The 20754-nt window shown below is 50.1% G+C and overlaps 1 protein-coding gene across 3 annotated transcripts in view; it reads left to right on the plus strand.

The window, feature by feature from the left end:
• Positions 1–20497, plus strand: part of LOC140403931 (complement C1q tumor necrosis factor-related protein 1-like) — a 47650-nt gene extending 27153 nt beyond the window's left edge. For 2 of the 3 annotated variants that reach the window (XM_072492195.1, XM_072492194.1), the window contains exons 2-3: positions 6939–7206; positions 19211–20497. In XM_072492195.1, the coding sequence (XP_072348296.1) occupies positions 6945–7206; positions 19211–19758 (810 nt within the window). In that variant the 5' untranslated portion in view covers positions 6939–6944 and the 3' untranslated portion in view covers positions 19759–20497. Of the gene's footprint in view, positions 1–5730; positions 5866–6938; positions 7207–19210 lie in introns of those variants that run through there. The other variant, XM_072492196.1, reaches the window with a different exon arrangement.
• Positions 20498–20754: the final 257 nt, after the last annotated feature.

The raw sequence follows: 20754 nt of genomic DNA on the forward strand, positions 1-20754 counted from the left end.
AGGCCGGTGAGCCTTACTTCAGTGGTAGGGAAATTACTGGAGAGAATTCTTCGAGACAGGATCTACTCCCATTTGGAAGCAAATGGACGTATTAGTGAGAGGCAGCACGGTTTTGTGAAGGGGAGGTCGTGTCTCACTAACTTGATAGAGTTTTTCGAGGAGGTCACTAAGATGATTGATGCAGGTAGGGCAGTAGATGTTGTCTATATGGACTTCAGTAAGGCCTTTGACAAGGTCCCTCATGGTAGACTAGTACAAAAGGTGAAGTCACACGGGATCAGGGGTGAACTGGCAAGGTGGATACAGAACTGGCTAGGCCATAGAAGGCAGAGGGTAGCAATGGAGGGATGCTTTTCTAATTGGAGAGCTGTGACCAGTGATGTTCCACAGGGATCAGTGCTGGGACCTTTGCTCTTTGTAGTATATATAAATGATTTGGAGGAAAATGTAACTGGTCTGATTAGTAAGTTTGCAGACGACACAAAGGTTGGTGGAATTGCGGATAGCGATGAGGACTGTCTGAGGATACAGCAGGATTTAGATTGTCTGGAGACTTGGGCGGAGAGATGGCAGATGGAGTTTAACCTGGACAAATGTGAGGTAATGCATTTTGGAAGGGCTAATGCAGGTAGGGAATATACGGTGAATGGTAGAACCCTCAAGAGTATTGAAAGTCAAAGAGATCTAGGAGTACAGGTCCACAGATCACTGAAAGGGGCTACACAGGTGGAGAAGGTAGTCAAGAAGGCATACGGCATGCTTGCCTTCATTGGCCGGGGCATTGAGTATAAGAATTGGCAAGTCATGTTGCAGCTGTATAGAACCTTAGTTAGGCCACACTTGGAGTATAGTGTTCAATTCTGGTCGCCACACTACCAGAAGGATGTGGAGGCTTTAGAGAGGGTGCAGAAGAGATTTACCAGAATGTTGCCTGGTATGGAGGGCATAAGCTATGAGGAGCGATTGAATAAACTCGGTTTGTTCTCACTGGAACGAAGGAGGTTGAGGGGCGACCTGATAGAGGTATACAAAATTATGAGGGGCATAGACAGAGTGGATAGTCAGAGGCTTTTCCCCAGGGTAGAGGGGTCAATTACTAGGGGGCATAGGTTTAAGGTGAGAGGGGCAAAGTTTAGAGTAGATGTACGAGGCAAGTTTTTTACGCAGAGGGTAGTGGGTGCCTGGAACTCACTACCGGAGGAGGTAGTGGAGGCAGGGACGATAGGGACATTTAAGGGGCATCTTGACAAATATATGAATAGGATGGGAATAGAAGGATACGGACCCAGGAAGTGTAGAAGATTGTAGTTTAGTCGGGCAGTATGGTCGGCACGGGCTTGGAGGGCCGAAGGGCCTGTTCCTGTGCTGTACATTTCTTTGTTCTTTGTTCTAACATCAGAGGATGAACTATGACAGATCTAGATGTGGGGCAGGGGAAGGGGGAAGCAAAGGGGAGAAAGGGTAAGGAAAGGTGGATAAGTTGGGGGGGGGGGAGGTTTAAATATATATTAAGAAAGACAAGAAAGAAAGAAATGGTAAAAGACAGTTAAAATGAAATGGGATGAAAACAAATGGGTCGAGCTGATCATCTGAAGTTGTTGAATTCGATGTTGAGACTGGAAGGCTGTAGCGTGCCTAACCGGAAGATGAGATGTTGTTCCTCCAGTTTGCGTTGAGCATTGCAGCAGGCCAAGGACAGACATGTGGGCATGGGAGCAGGGTCTTGTGTTAAAATGGCAAGCAACGGGAAGGTCAGGGTCCTGAATGCGTACAGACCGGAGATGCTCAGCAAAGCGATCACCCAGTCTGCGTTTGGTCTCTCCGATTATAGAGGAGACCACATTGGGAGCAGCGAATGCAGTAGATCAAATTGACAGAGGTGCAAGTGAAACGCTGCTTAACCTGGAATGAGTGTTTTGGGCCTGGGATGTTAAGCATGGTAAAGGGGCAGGTGTTACACCTTCTGCGATTGCATGGGAAGGTGTCATGGGTGATGGGAGAGGTACTGGGTATGGTGGAGTAGTGGACTAGATTGTCTCGGAGGGAACGGTCTCTGCGGAATGCTGACAGAGGGAGTGAAGGGAAGATGTGTTTGGTGGTGGCATCACGCTGGAGTTGGTGAAAATGGCGGAGGATTATGCTTTGGAGGCTGGTGGGGTGAAATGTGAGAACGAGGAGGACTCTATCCTTGTTCAGGGAGGAAGGGGAGTGGGCGAGGGTATTGGCGCAGGAGATGGATAGGTAGGGTGCTCTTTCGGAGGTGCAGTATTAATGGGCCGAATGGCCTCCTTCTGTAGGGATTTTATGATTACAACACACACGACAGGTGTCGTATTTTGCTTTATAACACTCCTGTGAAGGGTCTTGGGAGTTTTATTACATTAGAGGCACCATAAAAGTATGGATTGTTGTTTGCTACGTTAATGATTCCAGGGTTTTCCAAGTGATCTTTGATATCCCCGTGCTGAATATAGGGAGGGGAAAATATCAGCATGGTGAGGGTGTATTGAAGGACAACTCCATCTCCTGATATTTGCCTTTATTTATTTACCAGTCAAACAGATACATCATTTGCCGATATCAGTGGCAGACAACCTATGGCCTCACGGCCACGCGTGGCCCACCTGCGTCCTGAGTGCGGCCCACGAGACAATTTGTTGACCGTTGCCCACACACAGGGTCGCCACATTCCGCTGATTTACGTCAGCGTAGTTTTTCTTCCTACTATGAAACATTCGGCGTGTATTAAATGTATTTAATCATAGTCATGGTTAGTGAACAAGTCCCGATTTTCATCTTGAAGCCCACTGAGGGCTTTTGTTTAATGCTTGTGTTTCCATAATAGTTAATAATGTTGTCGGAACCTAACGAATTGGGGTTAATCATTCTCAAGCTCAAAGGAAATGCTTGCATTTATATAGCGCCTTTCGTAGCCTTGAGGCATCACAAAAGCACTTCACGTCCAATGAAATACTTTCCAGATTGCAGTCCCTGCGTGCTGTGGGAAATGTGGTTTGTGCACAGCAAGCTCCCACAAATGTGATCGCGGCCGGATAATTTGTGTTGTGGGGTAGGCCGAGGGATACACACTGGCCCAGGTCCCTGGGGAGGACTTCCCCAACCAAAATGGGATATTTACGCCACCTTGGCAAGCAGACAGGGCCTGTGTTTAAGTAACCTTCCCAAAGATTGCACCCCCAACAGTAATGCACTGCTGTATTCACCAGGAACTTGCATTCACATCTCTACAGGAGGATTTGAACGCCCACAGTCTGCTGACTGAGAGACTAGTGTGCCATCCAGAGAGCCAGAGCTGGCACAGTAAAACGCTGCAATCCACTGGAAGTATCTTGAGATGAATAGTGCGTGCATTTCAGTGCCACCGCGACACCAGGAATGGAGGCCGTATCTCCAAATAACTGGCGGATGATGTCAAACAGCATGTTTGACCACAACAGGCAGCGCACTGACTAGACTGAACCATCCCAGCTCCCAAAACCCAGAACGTAACGGGCGCGATCCTCCGGCATGCTGCATCGGAAAAGCAGCTCGCCACGGCACAGCATGGCCGTTGAAAGCCGGGAAGCCCGCTCCCGGGATCTACCCGGCTCGCAAAGCCTTGCGAAATTCAATAATAATAATAATCGCTTATTGTCACAAGTAGGCTTCAATGAAGTTACTGTGAAAAGCCCCTAGTCGCCACATTCCGGCGCCTGTTTGGGGAGGCCGGTACGGGAATTGAACCATGCTGCTGACATTGTTCTGCATTACAAGCCAGCTGTTTAGCCCACTGTGCTAAACCAGCCCCTAACCTAACCCACTGTGCTAAACCGGCCCAACGCAATCGCGCGAGACGTTGCGATGTGAATCCCATCCCGCTTTTTAGCAAATCTGCATATTGAAGTGAGGCAGTAATCCTCACTCTGAGGATTTGGGATTGACCCCTTCATTCGGAGACCTCGGGCGAATGCCGTTTGATACCCGTCCCCACAAACGGGGACCAGACGGAGTGGCACTAATGGGGTTTTGCTCGGGGATCGGAGGTCCACCTATATATATTGTGTTCGGGCTTGGGGGAACATCCAGGATTATTCCGGGGGTCTCGGAGATCGGGACACCATTTAAAAATGGCATCCCGATCTCTCGCTACAATAGGGAGTTCCAGCGAGCGGATCTCCCCGCTGTACAAAAAACGGGGCTATGTGCGGCCTCATTCGCATGTTCCCCATTCAGGCCCTTTATTCAATGCGAGATTGGGGGGCTTTGTTGACATTTAGGAGAATCTCACCCAACATCTTGGTTCTGCGTTTGCACAGCATTTACTGAATAATCATGACTGTGGTAAGATTTACACCAACGACCAGGATTATCAGTCGGGCTCACAATATAGCTGACTTACACTTGCTGGAAGCTAAATACATTCATACACAAGGAGCTGTCCTCAGCAGGCAAGAAGAACACATCAGGGCATTGTGACAAGTTCAAATCAAACAAAAACATGGGGCACAATAGACCCCTCGTGCATTCTTCATGGCAGTACCTCAACCAATCAGAGTCCACTTGCCAGCGAATCATCACCCTTTCCTCTTGCAGTATGAATTGCGGCTCCCTTTGAAATTTGACGTTCTTGCATCTGATGAGTGCAAGATGAAAAGTTTTGACAGCGTGTCTCTTTTTCAGCAATATTTTGCGATGGGAGGTTGGAGGCTTAAATGCAGTCAGGTCCAAGCTGTTCCATTCTTGAGTGTACCTGTCCCTTTAAGAAAAATTAATGATGAGCGGAGGCGTGTATCATTCCAGTACTCGGTGGTCTGTTGTGGAAACTGTAGATTTGATCCCGAGCAGTCACACGCTTGGTATGTTTCTAATCACTGGTGGTCTCAGCTATTCACATGACGCCACCACAAAGCAATAAATCCCATGTCAACATCTTTCTTGACTAGTTCTTGTGTTAATGACTAGTGCTTGTGGTAATTGCCAGCTCACTGAACGGGTGCGGTTGAAAGGAAAGATTGTTTAATTTGGCAGTAAGGCCGGTGATCTTGGCAACGCGTATCCCGCTTGACGTGACACAGATGCACCATAATCTTTAGTAGTAATAATGCATCTGATGTCACATAGGAACATGGGAACTAGGAGCAGAAGTGGGCCATTCAGCCCTTTGAGCCTGCTCCGCCATTCAATCAGATCGTGACTGATCTCTTCCTGGTCTCAAATCCACCTCCCCACCTGTTCCCCGTATCCCTGAGGCCAAATCAGATAATATATATCTCTCCTTCTTGAAACTATTTAATGATTCAGATTCCGCTGCACTATGGGGACAACGAGTTCCACAAATTCACCACCCTCTGCGAGAAGTAGTTCCTCCTCATCTCAGTTCTAAATCTACCGCCTCTCAACCTATATCCGTGACCTCTCGTTCTAGATTGCCCCACAAGGGGGAGCATCTGGTCTACGTTGACTTTATCAATCCCTTTTAGCTTTTCATACACCTCGATCAGATCCTCTCTCATCCTTCTAAACTCCAGCGAGTATAAGCCCGAAGCGTTTAATCTCTCCTCGTGCGTCAACCCTTTCATCCCCGGAATCAATCTCGAGTGAACGGTTTTCCTTTAGTGTCCAGTGGTTCTCAAACGCTATTGCCAATTTTCATGTTCGGCTCTTTTGTTTCAGCGAGTAAGACGACAGCCGGGATTTTCACCCCCACCCGGTTTGCCGGCAGCGGAGGCAGCCCGCTATTGGCTGACGGTGGAATTGCCCGTTCCCCGCTGATGGCAATGGCATTGTCCATGGCGCGCTGACCGCACCGCTGGAGAACCCGCTGCGGAGGCCAGATCGGAAAATCCCGGCCTACCTGGCCTCACGGTATTTTAATAATCCACTAGTTCAGGCTCCTGGGGTCAGGGGTTTGAATCCCACCCTGGTACCAGGTGGAATTCAAATTTGACTAACAAGTCTGAAACATAAAGCCGTCTTTCGTAATGGTGACCATGGCAACTATCGACGGCTGTTGTTAAAAGCCCATCTGGTTCTTTTCTGGGAAGGAAATCTGCCGTCCTTACCCCGGTCTGGCCTAAATGTGACTCCAGACCCACAGCAACGTGCTTGACTCTTTACTGGCCCTCAGTTCAAGGGGGTAAGGAGGGGCAGTAAAGAGTCAACTGTGTTGCTGTGGATCTGGAGTCACATGTAGGCCAGGCAGGGGTAAGGATGGCAGGTTTCTTTCCCTGAAGTGAATCAGTTCTTACAACAAGGACGAACAGGGACGGCAACAAATGCTGGCCTTGCCAGCAATGCTCGCATCCCATGAAAACAATACAACTGGTAGGGGGATGGTTTTGGCTTCAATGCACCGAACTCAGTTGGAATCATGGAATCCCTACAGTGCAGAAGGAGGCCATTTGGTCCATCGAGTCAGCACCGACCCTCTGAAAGAGCACCCTGCTCAGGCCCACTTCCCTTGCCTATCCCCGTAACCCTCACCTAACCTGTACATCTCTGGACTCTAAGGGGCAATTATAGCATGTCCAATCCACGGCACGGTAGCACAGTGGTTAGCACTGTTGCTTCACAGCGCCAGGGTCCCGGGCTTGATTCCCGGCTTGGGTCACTGTCTGTGCGGAGTCTGCACGTTCTCCCCGTATCTGCGTGGGTTTCCTCCGGGTGCTCCGGTTTCCTCCCACGAGTCCCGAATCACGTGCTGTCAGGTGATTCGGACATTCTGAATTCTCCTCTGTGTACCCGGACAGGCGCCGGAGTGTGGCGACCAGGGGCTTTTCACAGTAATTTCATTGCAGTGTTAATGTAAGCCTACTTGTGACAATAATTAAGATGATGTCATATTACCTAGACGTGAAAGGATTGTACTCAAACTGCTTACGTCACTCAGAGCCGCGATTGTTTTTACAACAGGCCGCATCTCTCTTTGTCTTTTACAGTTAGTAATGGTGACTAGAAGACTTCTGGGGCATGTCCTTCTTTTCATTTGTCTGACACCCGCAACTGGAGCCCCTTCCAGCGAGCCGACTGAAGAGGAGACAACAACACCAACTCAGGACAAATGCATCCGGTGCTGTAATCCGCACGAGTATCCCACACAACCCACCGCCGCATCCACTCCGGCACCAGGCCCGCAACCGGGCGGTTACTACCCGCCATACCCCATGCCACAAATCCACCCTCAAATCAACATCACCATTCTCAAAGGTAAAGAGACAACTTTGGCTGATCGCTGTGCGCATTGGTGCCAATTTTCAGATCTCCGCTGCGTTACCTATGGCTGAAAGAAAATTGCTTTTGATTTTTGGTGTTTGCTCAAACATCCTCACTGAAATATATATTATACATGACGCAGTGGGAAACGTCCCTGTCTCTGAGCCAGAAGCTCTGGGTTCGAGTACCACTCCAGGGTTTGATCAACAAGGAAGGTGCGTTCATTAAGGGGCAGCATGGCAGCCTCACAGCGCCAGGGACATGGGTTCGATTCCGGCCTCGGGTGACTGTCTGTGTGGAGTTTGCACTTTCTCCCCCGTGTCTGCGTGGGTTTCCTCCGGGTGCTCCGGTTTCCTCCCACAGTCCAAAGATGTGCAGGTTAGGTATTTGGCTGTGCTAAATTGACCCTTATTGCCCAAAAGGTTAGGTGGGGTTATGGGGATAGGGTGAGGGGTGGGCCTAGGTAGGGTTGCTCTTTCGGAGGGTCGGTCGGTAGGGTGCTCTTTCGGAGGGTCGGTGCAGACTCGATGGGCTGAATGGCCTCCTTCTGCGCTGTAGGGATTCTATGGTTCTTTGGTTTTGTGGCGAAGACAGGTTGAGTGTCAGCCTGCAAATGGGAGATGGTGGCATTGTGGTAATTTCACTGGACTGATAATCCAGAGGTCCTAATGCTCTGGGGGGCATGGGTTCAAATCCCACTAGAGCACCTCGTGGAATTTCAATTTTGTTAGTTAATTGGAAATGTAAAGATGGTGATTGTGAAAGTGCGATTGTTGTACATAACCATTTGGTTCACTAATTGGCCCTCCCTTTTAGGGATGAAATCTGCCGTCCTTACCTGGTCTGGCCTACATGTGACTCCAGACCCACAGCAATGTGGCTGACTCAGTTCAAGAGCAATTAGGAATGGAATGGACAGTGCCAATGAGACCCACATCCCATTAAAGAATAAAGGAAAAACAAAATCCTTTCCACTCATGCCAATGCCCGGCATTGAGAGCAGGAAATTTCCTGGGCGTCCATGTGATGGAGAGTGTTGTGTTATTATAAAGACACAAGGCACCGGTCACTCATAAGGGATTAGGTAAACACATGGTGGATTCATTTATTAAGACGTGATACATGAGAACAGTTAATTATGGGTGTAAAACCTGAGGGTATCAGAGCTGTGCACATGTGCTCTGCTCAAAGAAAAATTCAAACTAAGACTGGATCACAATGCTACACTTCCGTTCTAGTGATGGTATGCTACTATCCCCTGGAGGCATATTGCAACATCCCCCTTTCTTTTTATTACAACAGAAAGAAAGTTGCATCCTCTACCACCCCTATCCATACCTCCATTCTGCAGCATGCATGTAAACATGCACGTGGCCACAGCTGCTTAAACTCCCTGAGTGAACGGTAATAAATCATTAGCAAAATATTACACGTGGAATCATAGAACAGTACAGCAGAGAAGGGGGCCTTTCAGCCCATCGAGCATACAATGGCCCTTTGGAAGAGCAATTCAGTTAGTCTCACTCCCCCTGTTCTTACTCCATGTTGCTGAAATGTTTGCTGCTCATTTTGCGGATTGGGATAATTCACTATGGCCGGGATTTTCTGACCCCCTTCTCCCTCCCCCCCACCACGATGTGTTTTGCGGCAGGGGAGCCATTTTTTTGCGGAGTCCATTCAACATTAGCCACTGGCAGGATCTTCCGCTCCCTCCAATTTCTACGCCGTTTTGTGTGGCTCACCCCTTCCACCACTGGGGAAACCCGCCGCGGGGAAGGGGTGGGGTCACCTTTGGCGGGGACAGAAGGTCCCGCAGACAGGCAGGGCTGGAAATCCGGCCTAATGCCTGTTAAATTCAGACTTTTGGCTACGTTTCTATTGGGGATTTTCCAACATGATTTGAATTGGATTCACCCCTGTGCCATTGATGGGTTAGACCTGTCGGACTTGGCTCAGTAACAATCATATCATAATGGAACTGTGTTGCTGGGATCACTAAAATTCAGGAGCGCTCTCCCTTTGAGTCAGATTATGGGTTTTTAAATCTTACTCCAGAGGCTTCAGCTCTCAAAGTTTAGTCTGATACTCCAGCGCAGCTACCCTTACCCAGTTAGGGCAGCACGGTAGCATTGTGGTTAGCACAATTGCTTCACCGCTCCAGGGTCCCAGGTTCGATTCCCGGCTTGGGTCACTGCCTGTGCGGAGTCTGCACATCCTCCCCGTGTGTGCGTGGGTTTCCTCCGGGTGCTCCGGTTTCCTTCCACAGTCCAAAGATGTGCAGGTTAGGTGGATTGGCCGCGCTAAATTGCCCCTTAGTGTCGAAAATTGCCCTTAGTGTTGGGTGGGGTTATTGGGTTATGGGGATAGGGTGGAGGTGTGGACCTTGGGTAGGGTGCTCTTTCCAAGAGCCGGTGCAGACTCGATGGGCCGAATGGCCTCCTTCTGCACTGTAAATTCTATGATCTAGAAAATGCTGCATTGTTGAGGCATGCTGGGCAGGATGCTCCATCAGATGGATTCGGGAAACGTGATTGGGCGGCCCGAATCGGTTTTGATCCTGAAATCATGGCAGGCGCTGGTTTCACGCCAAATCACAATTCTCCGGTTCCTGGACAGCTGCATCAATGCGTTCCACTCCGCATGTACAGTAAACGCCCTTGGAATATCATTAGCGACCCCCACCGGTATTCTCCAGGACCTCCACGATTCTCCGCCTCCACCGGGGCGAATTCCCGATGGCGAGGTTCGCTTGTGCTTTTTAAAAATCGTGAAGCCGGGCTCCATGGCTGCTGAGAGGCGGGTACGGGAAGTGTCCAACATCGCCATAGTTTGCTGACAGTCATGCCACTGGGGGGGCGTCTGCCAGGGCCGGGGGATGTAGCGGGGGCTGGCCAGGAGGTGGGCTGTGGGGTCCGGATGGACGGGCACGGAACACCATTGTCGCAGCTGGCAAGGCAGCGCACACCGCTAACAGCCCACTGCGAACTTAGGGCCACGGGTCATATGGGTGTCCCCCCACGACCTCCCCCTCTCCCCCCCCCCCCCCCCCCCCCCCCCGGTGCCCTCTAGCCCCAGCCGACCCATCAGCGGGACGGGCGCCCTCCAGCACCACCTTGTTGGCTGGGATGAGTGTGTGGGGAGTGTAATGTGTACATGCGGCTGTAGCTTCTCAGCCTCCCGAGTGTCAATCACGACCCGGCAAATCCCGCACCGTCTCTCATTGGAATCGATTATGGTCCACGCGGCGCCGGTGCGAGCCCCTGAATGGTAGCTGAATCGGTCCAGGTGCAACGCTGGTTTTGCTGTTGAGGAAGTCCACAAATCCTGCCCCCACATCAACGCTTAGCCTCAGGAACGGAGAATCCCGCTGGCTGTCTTTCCGATGTGACATTAAGCTGAGGCCCTGAGGTGGATGTAACTTTAAACGACCCCATGCGGTGCTATTTGAAAAAAAAAGCAGGGAAATTCTCCCTGCCCAATATATATCCCAAAACCCACATCAACTAAACAAATGACCTGCTGACGATCAACTTACATGTAGCGGGCAGTTCAGCTGTGGCGTTCCACACAACGTAACAGTAACGATACTTGGAAAGGTATTTGGTTTGTTGTGCAATGCTTTGGGAGATTCTGGGGACATGACCGATGCTGGCCCCAGTTGCCATGGACGTAAATGAGGAGATCCCGCGAGAGACCGAAAACAAGATTCGCGCTGGCCGGATCTTGCGACACGATCGTCACCGCCACCCCACCCCCTCCCAATGACGTAATGGGGGGTCCCGGTTATCCCTTTTAAAATGGCGCCCTATCTACAGGAGATTGAAATCGCCGTCAAAGTGTTGGGAAATGTGGCGGGAGGAGCCGGTTGTGCACGCTGGCCGGCTGCTCACCGCTTTCCTCGCTGGAGGCAGGGCGGGGATTCACCGCTGGCGGAAGCGGAAGATCAGGCCGGCGGAAACGGCCTTTGTAAAGGCCGGCCCGTAATGTAGCCATCTTCTCTTTTCTTTCAATCAACTAAATCCAACCAACCTGCGGCGCTGGGAGTACATCCAGCATCGGAATTCTGGGAACCCGACCGTGAGCGTCCAGGCAACACAGTCCTAGTGTCAATAATTCTCTCCGAGAGCTTATGTAGGTTCCGAAGGGGCTGTTCTGAGCACCGGGGCGGGGGGGGGGGGGGGGGGGGGGTGATTTGTTATGTTCTCGGTGTAACATAAGCAGCTTCTTTGTGGTGCACTTGACAAAGGAAGGTTCAGACGTGGAGATAACTTCAACACGTTTATTAAACTATTTACACTTCTATTACTCGGGTTCGACACTACTGCTAATCCTACTATAGCTACCCAGACTGACTAACCAGTTGCTGCAATCCACGTGGTGGGAGTGATATTGAATAAACTCTGTGTCTGTCCTCACTGACTGTCTCCACTGGAAAGAGGCAGATCATGTGTGTGGTGTCCTTTATATATGGGTTGGTGTAATGCCCCCACTGTGGTCGTGCCACCTCCTTGTGTATCGTGAATGTCTATTGGTCGTGTCCTGTCTATCTGATCTATTGGTTAAGTGTGTGTGTGTGATGTTTCTGGTGCTCCCTCTAGTGTCTAGCTAGCCTACATGCATTTACATTGATGCACATCACCACAGGGAGGTTAGGGTTAGGGTTGGGGGGGGGGGTAAAATCCTAAATCAGATCAACCCAAACCTGCTTCCCCCTGCAGCAAAGCATCCGCCTGGATTAAACTGAACATGAGTTTAGGTTTTATGGTGCAGATTCTCCCTCTTCCTGTGTAACCATAGATAGGAAAACAGAATGGGGTGGGACTTCATGCTGGGAACAGGGCCCACCAATTTTTCTTCCTTTATTTTAAATAAAGGTAATTGAGTGTAAGAAACATCGGCAAGGATCTCAAGATGAAAATGGCTTGCGAAGGGTTTTCCTTTGGTCTGGATGCGCAATCCTCCATCTTGCAGGTCTCTAGGGGCTGGTTTAGCACACAGGGCTAAATCGCTGGCTTTGAAAGCAGACCAAGGCAGGCCCGCAGCACGGGTTCAATTCCCGTACCAGCCTCCCCGAACAGGCGCCGGAATGTGGCGACTAGGGGCTTTTCACAGTGGCGTCATTTGAAGCCCACTTGTGACAATAAGCGATTTTCATTTTATTTTCATTTCCTCAGCGATTCCTTTTTGCTCCTAAAGGTCTTTACGTTGCCCCCCCCAAGATTCCATGTTGCACATCCGTCAATCACAAATTCTGGGACTATATTGTCATGCACGTGTATACATGTATATGCAAAATGCCACCTCACTTCACTACTGCCTGCGTAGCAAACTAACAATGTATCATTCCATCACCCAAATGACGAGATTTCAAAAGGCCATGATACAAACTGCGCTATCCGTTTCAAATAGTGCAATTATTCCAGACATCTTGGCAGCATGGTAACATAGTGGTTAGCACAGTGGCTTCACAGCGCCAAGGTCCCAGGTTCGATTCCCTGCTGGGTCACTGTCTGTGCGGAGTCTGCACGATCTCCCCATGTCTGCGTGGGTTTCCTCCGGGCGCTCCGGCTTCCTCCCACAGTCCAAAAACGTGCAGGTTAGGTGGATTGGCCATGATAAATTGCCCTTAGTGTCCAAAAAAGGTTAGGAGGGGTTATTGGGTTACGGGGATAGGGTGGAAGTGAGGGCTTAAGTGGGTCGGTGCAGACTTGATGGGTCGAATGGCCTCCTTCTGCACTGTATGGTCTATCTGGGATTTTTAAAAAATTAATTCATGGATGTGGGCATCTCTGGCAGGGTCAGCATTTGTTGCCCATCCCTAATTGCGCTTGAACTGAGTGACTTGCTCGGCCATTTCAGAGAGCAGTTAAGAGTCAACCACATTGCTCTGTGTTTGTAGTCACATGTCGGCCAGACCGGGTAAGGACGGCAGATTCCCACCCCTAAAGGACGTGAGTGAGCCAGATGCGTTTTTACAACAATGGTCATTCGACTTGTGATTCCCGATTTTTACTGGCTTCAACCTTCACCACCGGCCTTGGTGGGATTCGAACTCGGGTCACCCAGAATGTTATCCTGGGTCTCGGGAATACTAGTCATAGAATCCCTACAGTGCAGAATGAGGCCAATCGGCCCATTGAGCCTGCACTGAGCCTCCCGAAAGAGCACCCCACCCAGGCCCACTCCCTGCCCGTAACCCCACGCATTGATCATGACCAATCCACCTAACCTGCACATCGTTGGACACTAAGGGGCAATTCAGCGTGGCCAATCCACCTAACCTGCACAACTTTGGGAGGAAAGCGGAGCACCCGGAGGAAACCCACGCAGACACGGGGTTAAGGTGCAAACTCTACACAGACAGTGACCTAAGGCCTGAATCGAACCTGGGTCCCTGGTGCTGTGAGGCAGCAGTGCTAACCACTGAGTTACCGTGCTGCCCCTAAGGGGCTCATCATGGACCTGGGACCTTTCGCAAGCTCCTGAACATAAATACCCAAAGCAAGAGTCATACTCTACGCCATGAGCCAGTGACAATACCACTTCCGTCCCCGATTTAAAACAACAGGTACGCAGTCAGGACCAATGAACATATATGGAGTGATATTCTGTTACTTTTCCTCTCAGTGGGGTAGGTATTCAGCGAGGTAGCTGCAAGAAAAACTAGAGACGTGGATCACTGGACCTGAAAACCAGGAAGTTACCCACAGTTTTGAACGGTGCTGCCAAATTTGAAAATATATATTCCCCAGTATCCGTGGAAATGAAAATAAGATTTTGTTGGATATTGCCACCTTGGCGGACCTGCCTCCAAACCCTTGTTCTCAGGAGTTTGAACAAATGAAAGAGAGGCCTTCTCATAGCGAGCACGGCCTGTTAGAATAGGCTTCATCTAGGCCAAAGGCTTCCTCTCCTTCTGTGGGTGTCCTTTGGCCACCTGCTGGCCAGCCGCTGTAACAACACTCGGGGATTTTCACCACAGTGGTCTTTGATCCACTTCTTTCAGGATGGTGAACGTTGTAGTGTTAACAAAGAACAGCAAGCAGCGTTTAACAAACAAAGCTAGTTTATTACACTACCCTGAATAAGATTCGAACAAATTATTAAGGAATTAGTTAAGTAAAGATTACACTACACATCTACAATAAACTATGCTATCAGTTAAACTATCTCACACCTACTCTGTCTCTCTCCCACTCTCTCCGAACTCAAGGAGGCATGTGATGTGATATTGATATGGTTGCTCTATAGCATCATCTAGTAACTAGAGTAGTAACATTACATTAACCCTTTACGTTCCTTACAACATCCACATATTGTATTTTTAAATAAATTTAGAGTACCCAATTTTTTTTCCCAATAAAGTGGCAATTTAGCGTGGTCAATCCACCTACCCTGCACATCTTTGTGTTGTGTGGGTGAGACCCACGCAGACATGGGGAGAATTTGCATACTCCGCACGGATAGTGAGCCGGGGCCGGGATCGAGCCTGGGACCTCGGCATCGTGAGGCAGCAGTGCTAACGACTGCACCCAATAGCCACAAATTGTGACAGCCCCGACCACACCTAAATGGAAAAAGATCTAACAAAATGAGTTTGAAAGATGCTATGAAGCGAGACTTGCATTTGTGCGACGCCTATCACAAGTTCGGGCTGTCGGAAAGAGCCTCCGAGCCAAAGAAGTACGTGGCCACTGTCGGAGTGTTGGAAACGCAGCGACTGTTTTTTACACAGCAAGGGGCAGCGCGGTAGCATTGTGGATAGCACAATTGCTTCACAGCTCCAGGGGCCCAGGTTCGATTCCGGCTTGGGTCGCTGTCTGTGCGGAGTCTGCACGTCCTCCCCGTGTGTGCGCGGGTTTCCTCCGGGTGCTCCGGTTTCCTCCCACAGTCCAAAGATGTGTATGTTAGGTGGATTGGCCACGATAAATTGCCCTTAGTGTCCAAAATTGTCCTTAGTGTTGGGTGGGTTAAGGGGATAGGGTGGAGGTGTTGACCTTGGGTAGGGTGCTCTTTCCAAGAGCCGGTGCAGACTCGATGGGCCGAATGGCCTCCTTCTGCACTGTAAATTCTAAGATCCCACACACAGCCACGTGGTGCCGGCTGGATAACGCAAGTTTTTTCAAACTTCTTAGTTAATGTCGTCTTTAGGGGACACTATCAGCCAAGACACCTGGGAAAATGCCTTCTGCTCCTTTTCGAATAGTACTGTGTGGTCTTCTACCAAGCCCCCCTCCACCCCCGCCTGCGAGGCCAAAAAGCAGGCCCTTATTTTAGCGCCTTGTCTGAAAGACGGATAATTATTTTTATGAGAATTTTTGACAGGGTGGGATTTGAAAATATTAAATTGCCAATGTCGAGCTATAAATTACAGTGGGTTATGGGGCTATAACTCACTGTGCGCATGGAGCCTTACACAGGGTAACAGTTTTGAAAGGTCAGTAGGTTTTACTGAAATGCACAGCGTAACTCAGTTAAGCATCGACCTGTTGTAAATTAGAAGCTGACAATGAAAGTCTCCATGAGGCATCAGAGAATGATGGAATTAGATAGATATTGCCGTGCAGTGCAGACTGTCACCCGAGGTGATTTATGTAACTAGTATTCAGAAAGAGGTTTGAGCTGAAGAGAGGTGTGCTCACATTGGAAACGATTCGGACAAGGTTCACTCGTCTGATTTCGGTGCTGGAGGGGTTGTCTTGAGTGGCACAGTGGTTAGCACAGCTGCCTCACAGCGTCAGTGTCCCGGTTTCCATTCCGGCCTCGGGTGACTGTGCGGAGACTGCACGTTCTCCCCCGTGTGTGTGAACTCCTCCGGGTTCTCCGGTTTCCTCCCGCAGTCCAAGGATGTGCGGGTTAGGCGGGGTTGCGGGGTGGGGTGTGGGGGAGTGGCCTAGGTAGAGTGCTCTTTCAGAGGGTCGGTGCAGACTCGATGGGCCGAATGGCCTCCTTCTGCACCTGTAGGGATTCTATTATTATCATAGAACTTACAGTGCAGAAGGAGGCCATTCGGCCCATCTAGTCTGCACCAGCTCTTGGAAAGAGCACCCTACCCAAGGTCAACACCTCCACCCTATCCCCATACCACAGTAACCCCACCCAACACTAAGGGCAATTTTGGACGCTAAGGGCAATTTATCCTGGCCAATCCACCTAAGCTGCACATCTTTGGACTGTGGGAGGAAACCGGAGCACCCGAAGGAAACCCACGCAGACACTGGGAGGATGTGCAGACTCCGCACAGGCAGTGACCCAAGCCGGGAATCGAACCTGGGACCCTGGAGCTGTGAAGCAATTGTGCTATCCACAATGCTACCGTGCTGCCCTATTCTATGGTCTTATGAGGAACTGTTGAGGCGGTTTGGCCTACACTCATTGGAGTCTAGAAGAAAGGGAGGGGTTCTTATTGAAAGATAAAATAGTCTGAAGGGGTGTAGCAAAGTTGGTGCTGGTTAGCCCTGCTGCCTCACAGCGCCGAAGTCCCAGGTTCGATCCCGGCTCTGGGTCACTGTTCGTGTGGAGTTTGCACATTCTCCCTGTGTCTGCGTGGGTTTCACCCCCACAACCCAAAGATGTGCAGGTTAGGTGGATTGGCCACGCTAAATTGCCCCTTAATTGGAAAAACAATGAATTGGGTACTCTAAATGTAAACAAAAAGTGTTCAACCAGGAGCTGTCTCCATGCTTGCATGTACCCACGTCTCTGTCCAGCTCTATGGATGGACCTCCAGATGCATGTTCTCTTATCTCACAGTGTGATAAGCCTTCAGCATCCACTCCAAAGCTAAAGTATCTTTCCGGGGCAGAGCTGAATGCAGCACTCTAAAAGAGTCCGAACCCGAGCTTTGTGTGCAGTATTTTGAAAACTGCATTCTTTCATTGGATCTGGGTGTCCCTTGAAAGCCGGAGTCAATTGTTGCCCATCCCTAATTGCCCTTGAACTGAATGGCTTGCGAGGCCATTTCAAAGGGGCAGTTAAGAGTCAATCACATTGCTATGGATCTGGAGTCACATGTAGGCCAGACCGGGGTAAGGACGGCAGATTTCCTTCCCTAAAGGGACATCAGTGAACTAGATGGGTTTTTACAAGTCGATGATAGTTTCATGGTCATCGTTACTGAGACTGGTTTTGAATTCCAGATTTAACTTGGCTCCTTTGCATTCAGCATCTCTCAGACAAGCGCCACGAGCCTTTCAAATCACATTCTTGCTCCGAAGCATTGGATCGTAGAATTGTAAAACCATCACAGCAAAACAAAAGGAGGCCACTCACCCCATCTGGTCCTTGCTGGCTCTCAACAGGAGCAATTCAGCTGCTCCCATTTCCCAGCACTGTCCCTGTAACCATGCAGATCTTTTGGGTAGATCTTTACGGCCGCAACACCCCCATGAGGGCGGAAGTCCCACTTGGCCCTCATTAGAATCATAGAATCACAGCATTTACAGTGCAGAAGGAGGCCATTCAGCCCACCGAGTCTGCAACAACCCTTGGAAAGAGCCCCCTACCCAAGCCCACACCTCCACCCCTATCCCGTAACCCAGTAACCCCACCCAACACTAAGGGCAATTTTGGACACTAAGGGCAATTTAGCATGGCCAATCCACCTAAACTGCACATCAATGGACTGTGGGCGGAAACCGGAGCACCCGGAGGAAACCCACGCACACAGGGAGAACGTGCAGACTCCGCACAGACAGTGACCCAAGCCAGGAATTGAACCTGGGAAGCTGTGAAGCAATTGTGCTAACCACTATGCTACCGTGCTCCCCATTAGTATACATCGGGCTACTTTATGGTCGCAGGTCAGCATGGAGCATGTTGGCTGCATTCTGACGTAGTTTCTGGGTGAATGAGATGAGGGCACCATCCCCCCCTCCTCTCCAAACCCCTCCCTCATTATTCACCCCCTTGCCTCTAGTTACAAAGCCTCGGATTCTTGATACCTTTTTAACCACTTTCTCAACTTGCCCTGGCACCTTCAACCATCTATAGACATAGAGTCCCTCGTATCCTAGTCCCTGCAACCCCTTTTACAATCGTACCCTTAAGTTTAAATTACCTCCCTTCCTTCATCCTACCCAAATGTATTATCCTTTCAGTTGCTTCAGCTTTGTCTCTTTGATTGGTCCGTGTTTTGTTATGCCCTTGTTACCCAACTCTTCCACAATCCCACATGCAATGGGGATTCAGTCTGAACTTGGTTACGCTTCCCGGGGAATGGCTGAATCTATTGTGATCGTCTCGCTTAATGGTGGATGAACCAAAACTGCTTCTTGAAGATCGGCCATGATTTTATTAATCGGCGGAGCAGGCTCGGAGGCCGGAATGATCTACTCCAGCTCCTATTTCTTAGGTTCGTTTGTTCTGAGGTTGCACGGACCCTTGTCATGCATTTACTCTTCGACTCTAACCCTCCTCATCGCTGCCCCCAACTCCAATGGATTGTGGGTTTGATATATTGTCACGTGCACCGAGGTACAGTGAAAAGTATTGTTCTGCGTGCAGTCCAGGCAGATCATCCCATACGTGAAAAACATAGGACATACGATAGATACACAATGTCAATACACAGGCATCAGGTGAAGCACACGGACTGTATTACTACTCAGTAGAGAAGATGTGTGAAGAGATCAGGCCAGTCCATAAGAGGGTCATACAGGAGTCTGATAACCGCAGGGAAGAAGTTGTTTTGGAATCTGTTAGTGCGTATTCTCAGACCTTTGTATCTCCTGCCCAATGGAAGATGTTGTAAGAGAGGATAACCTGGGTGGGAGGGGTCTTTGATTATGCTGTCCGCTTTCCCCAGGCAGCGGGAGGTGTAGATGGAGTCAATGGATGGGAGGCGGGTTTGCGTGATGGACTGAGCTGTGTTCACGACTCTCTCTAGTTTCTTAACGGTCTTGGGCCAAGCAGTTGCCATACCAGGCTGTGACGCAGCCAATGTGCTTGGAAATGTAAGTTATAAAGCGGACATTTGACTATCCTCTGTTTCTTTCAGGGGACAAAGGTGAAAGGGGCGACCGAGGGCCACATGGGAAACTTGGCAAGGAAGGCCCAGTGGGATTACAAGGCGCAACGGGATCGAAAGGAGATCGTGGGCAAGCGGGCATCCCCGGAGACTCCTACAAGCAGCATTATTCCGCCTTCTCAGTGGGCCGCAAGAAAGGACTGCACAGCAGCGACTACTACCAAACGCTGATCTTTGACACCACCTTTGTGAACCTCTACGGTCACTTCAACATGTTCAAGGGCAAGTTCTACTGCTACATCCCAGGGATTTACTACTTCAACCTCAACATCCACACGTGGAACTTTAAGGAGACCTACCTCCACATCATGAAGAACGACCAAGACATGGTCATCTGCTACGCACAGCCCAGCGATCGCAGCATCATGCAAAGCCAGAGCATCATGCTGGAGCTACAAGAGAACGACGAAGTTTGGGTTCGCCTTTACAAGCGTGAGCGGGAGAACGCCGTCTATAGTGACGACGTTGACATATACGTCACCTTCAATGGTTATTTGATAAAACCCGACTTGGACTGAACCACCCCCTTAATATCTTTTACTCTCCCTCCTCCACCCCCCCCCCCCCGCCCCCCCCCCCCCCCCCCCCCCCCACTCTCCCTCTCTATGCGGCGAAATGTCATCTGTCGCGGGGGGAGGGAACCATTAAGTTATAAACGGGACTGTTTCCTCAGCTTCCGCAAAAGAAAGTCTTCACTTCACTCACCTAGAATCACCCATGTTGAGCTTTTTATTTAAAGAAAAGCCTCATTCCTGTCAATACCTCTTCAAAACAAAGATGAAAAAGAAAGACCAAAATTAAAGTCCTGCGTCTCCCTTTTATAATAATGGATTGTGCACAAAAAATCCATTGCGTTAACATTTAATGTCTCCAATGGCAACCCAGATGGGGAACCAAGATCAAATGTAGTTTTCAACGAAACAGGGTAAGTTCAAGGAACTGAGTGTGCAGACATGATTCATCCCCACCCCCCTCCCCCCACTTTTCTTAAATATCAATATTCTCCTCCGTTTCCATAAAAAAAAGATGAATCTCATTTCTATAGCACCATTCACGGCCTTGGCAAGTGCTAAAGTGCTTTACAGCCACTGCTGATCTAATTTTACGGAGATGTAGCGATGTAGGAACCATGGCGACCAATCTGAGCAACAAACCCCCGCCAACGACACCGCGACGGTGACTAGATAGTGGGCGGGGCTTTCCGGCCCCGCGGGCCCACCCCCGAGACCGGAAATCCCCCCACCCCACCGCCCCATCCCCTCCCCCCCCCCCCCCCTCCCCACCCCGCAGCTCAACGAAGCTGCCGACGTTCCGCCAAGTTATCCATCCCGGCGCCGCCGATTCCCGCGGCGGGCGAAATCGGATAATTTACCCAAACATCTCGTTGGGTGTTGGCTGAGGGGGTAATCAGTTGTGACGTGGGGTGGGGTGGTGCGTTGGGGGGGGTGGGCTGGTGCGTTGGGGGGGGGGGGTGGGGCGGTGCGTTGGGGAGGGGGGTGAGGGAGGGGGGAGGG

The sequence above is a fragment of the Scyliorhinus torazame genome, chromosome 29, assembly GCF_047496885.1.
Source record: "Scyliorhinus torazame isolate Kashiwa2021f chromosome 29, sScyTor2.1, whole genome shotgun sequence".
Taxonomy (NCBI): domain Eukaryota; kingdom Metazoa; phylum Chordata; class Chondrichthyes; order Carcharhiniformes; family Scyliorhinidae; genus Scyliorhinus; species Scyliorhinus torazame.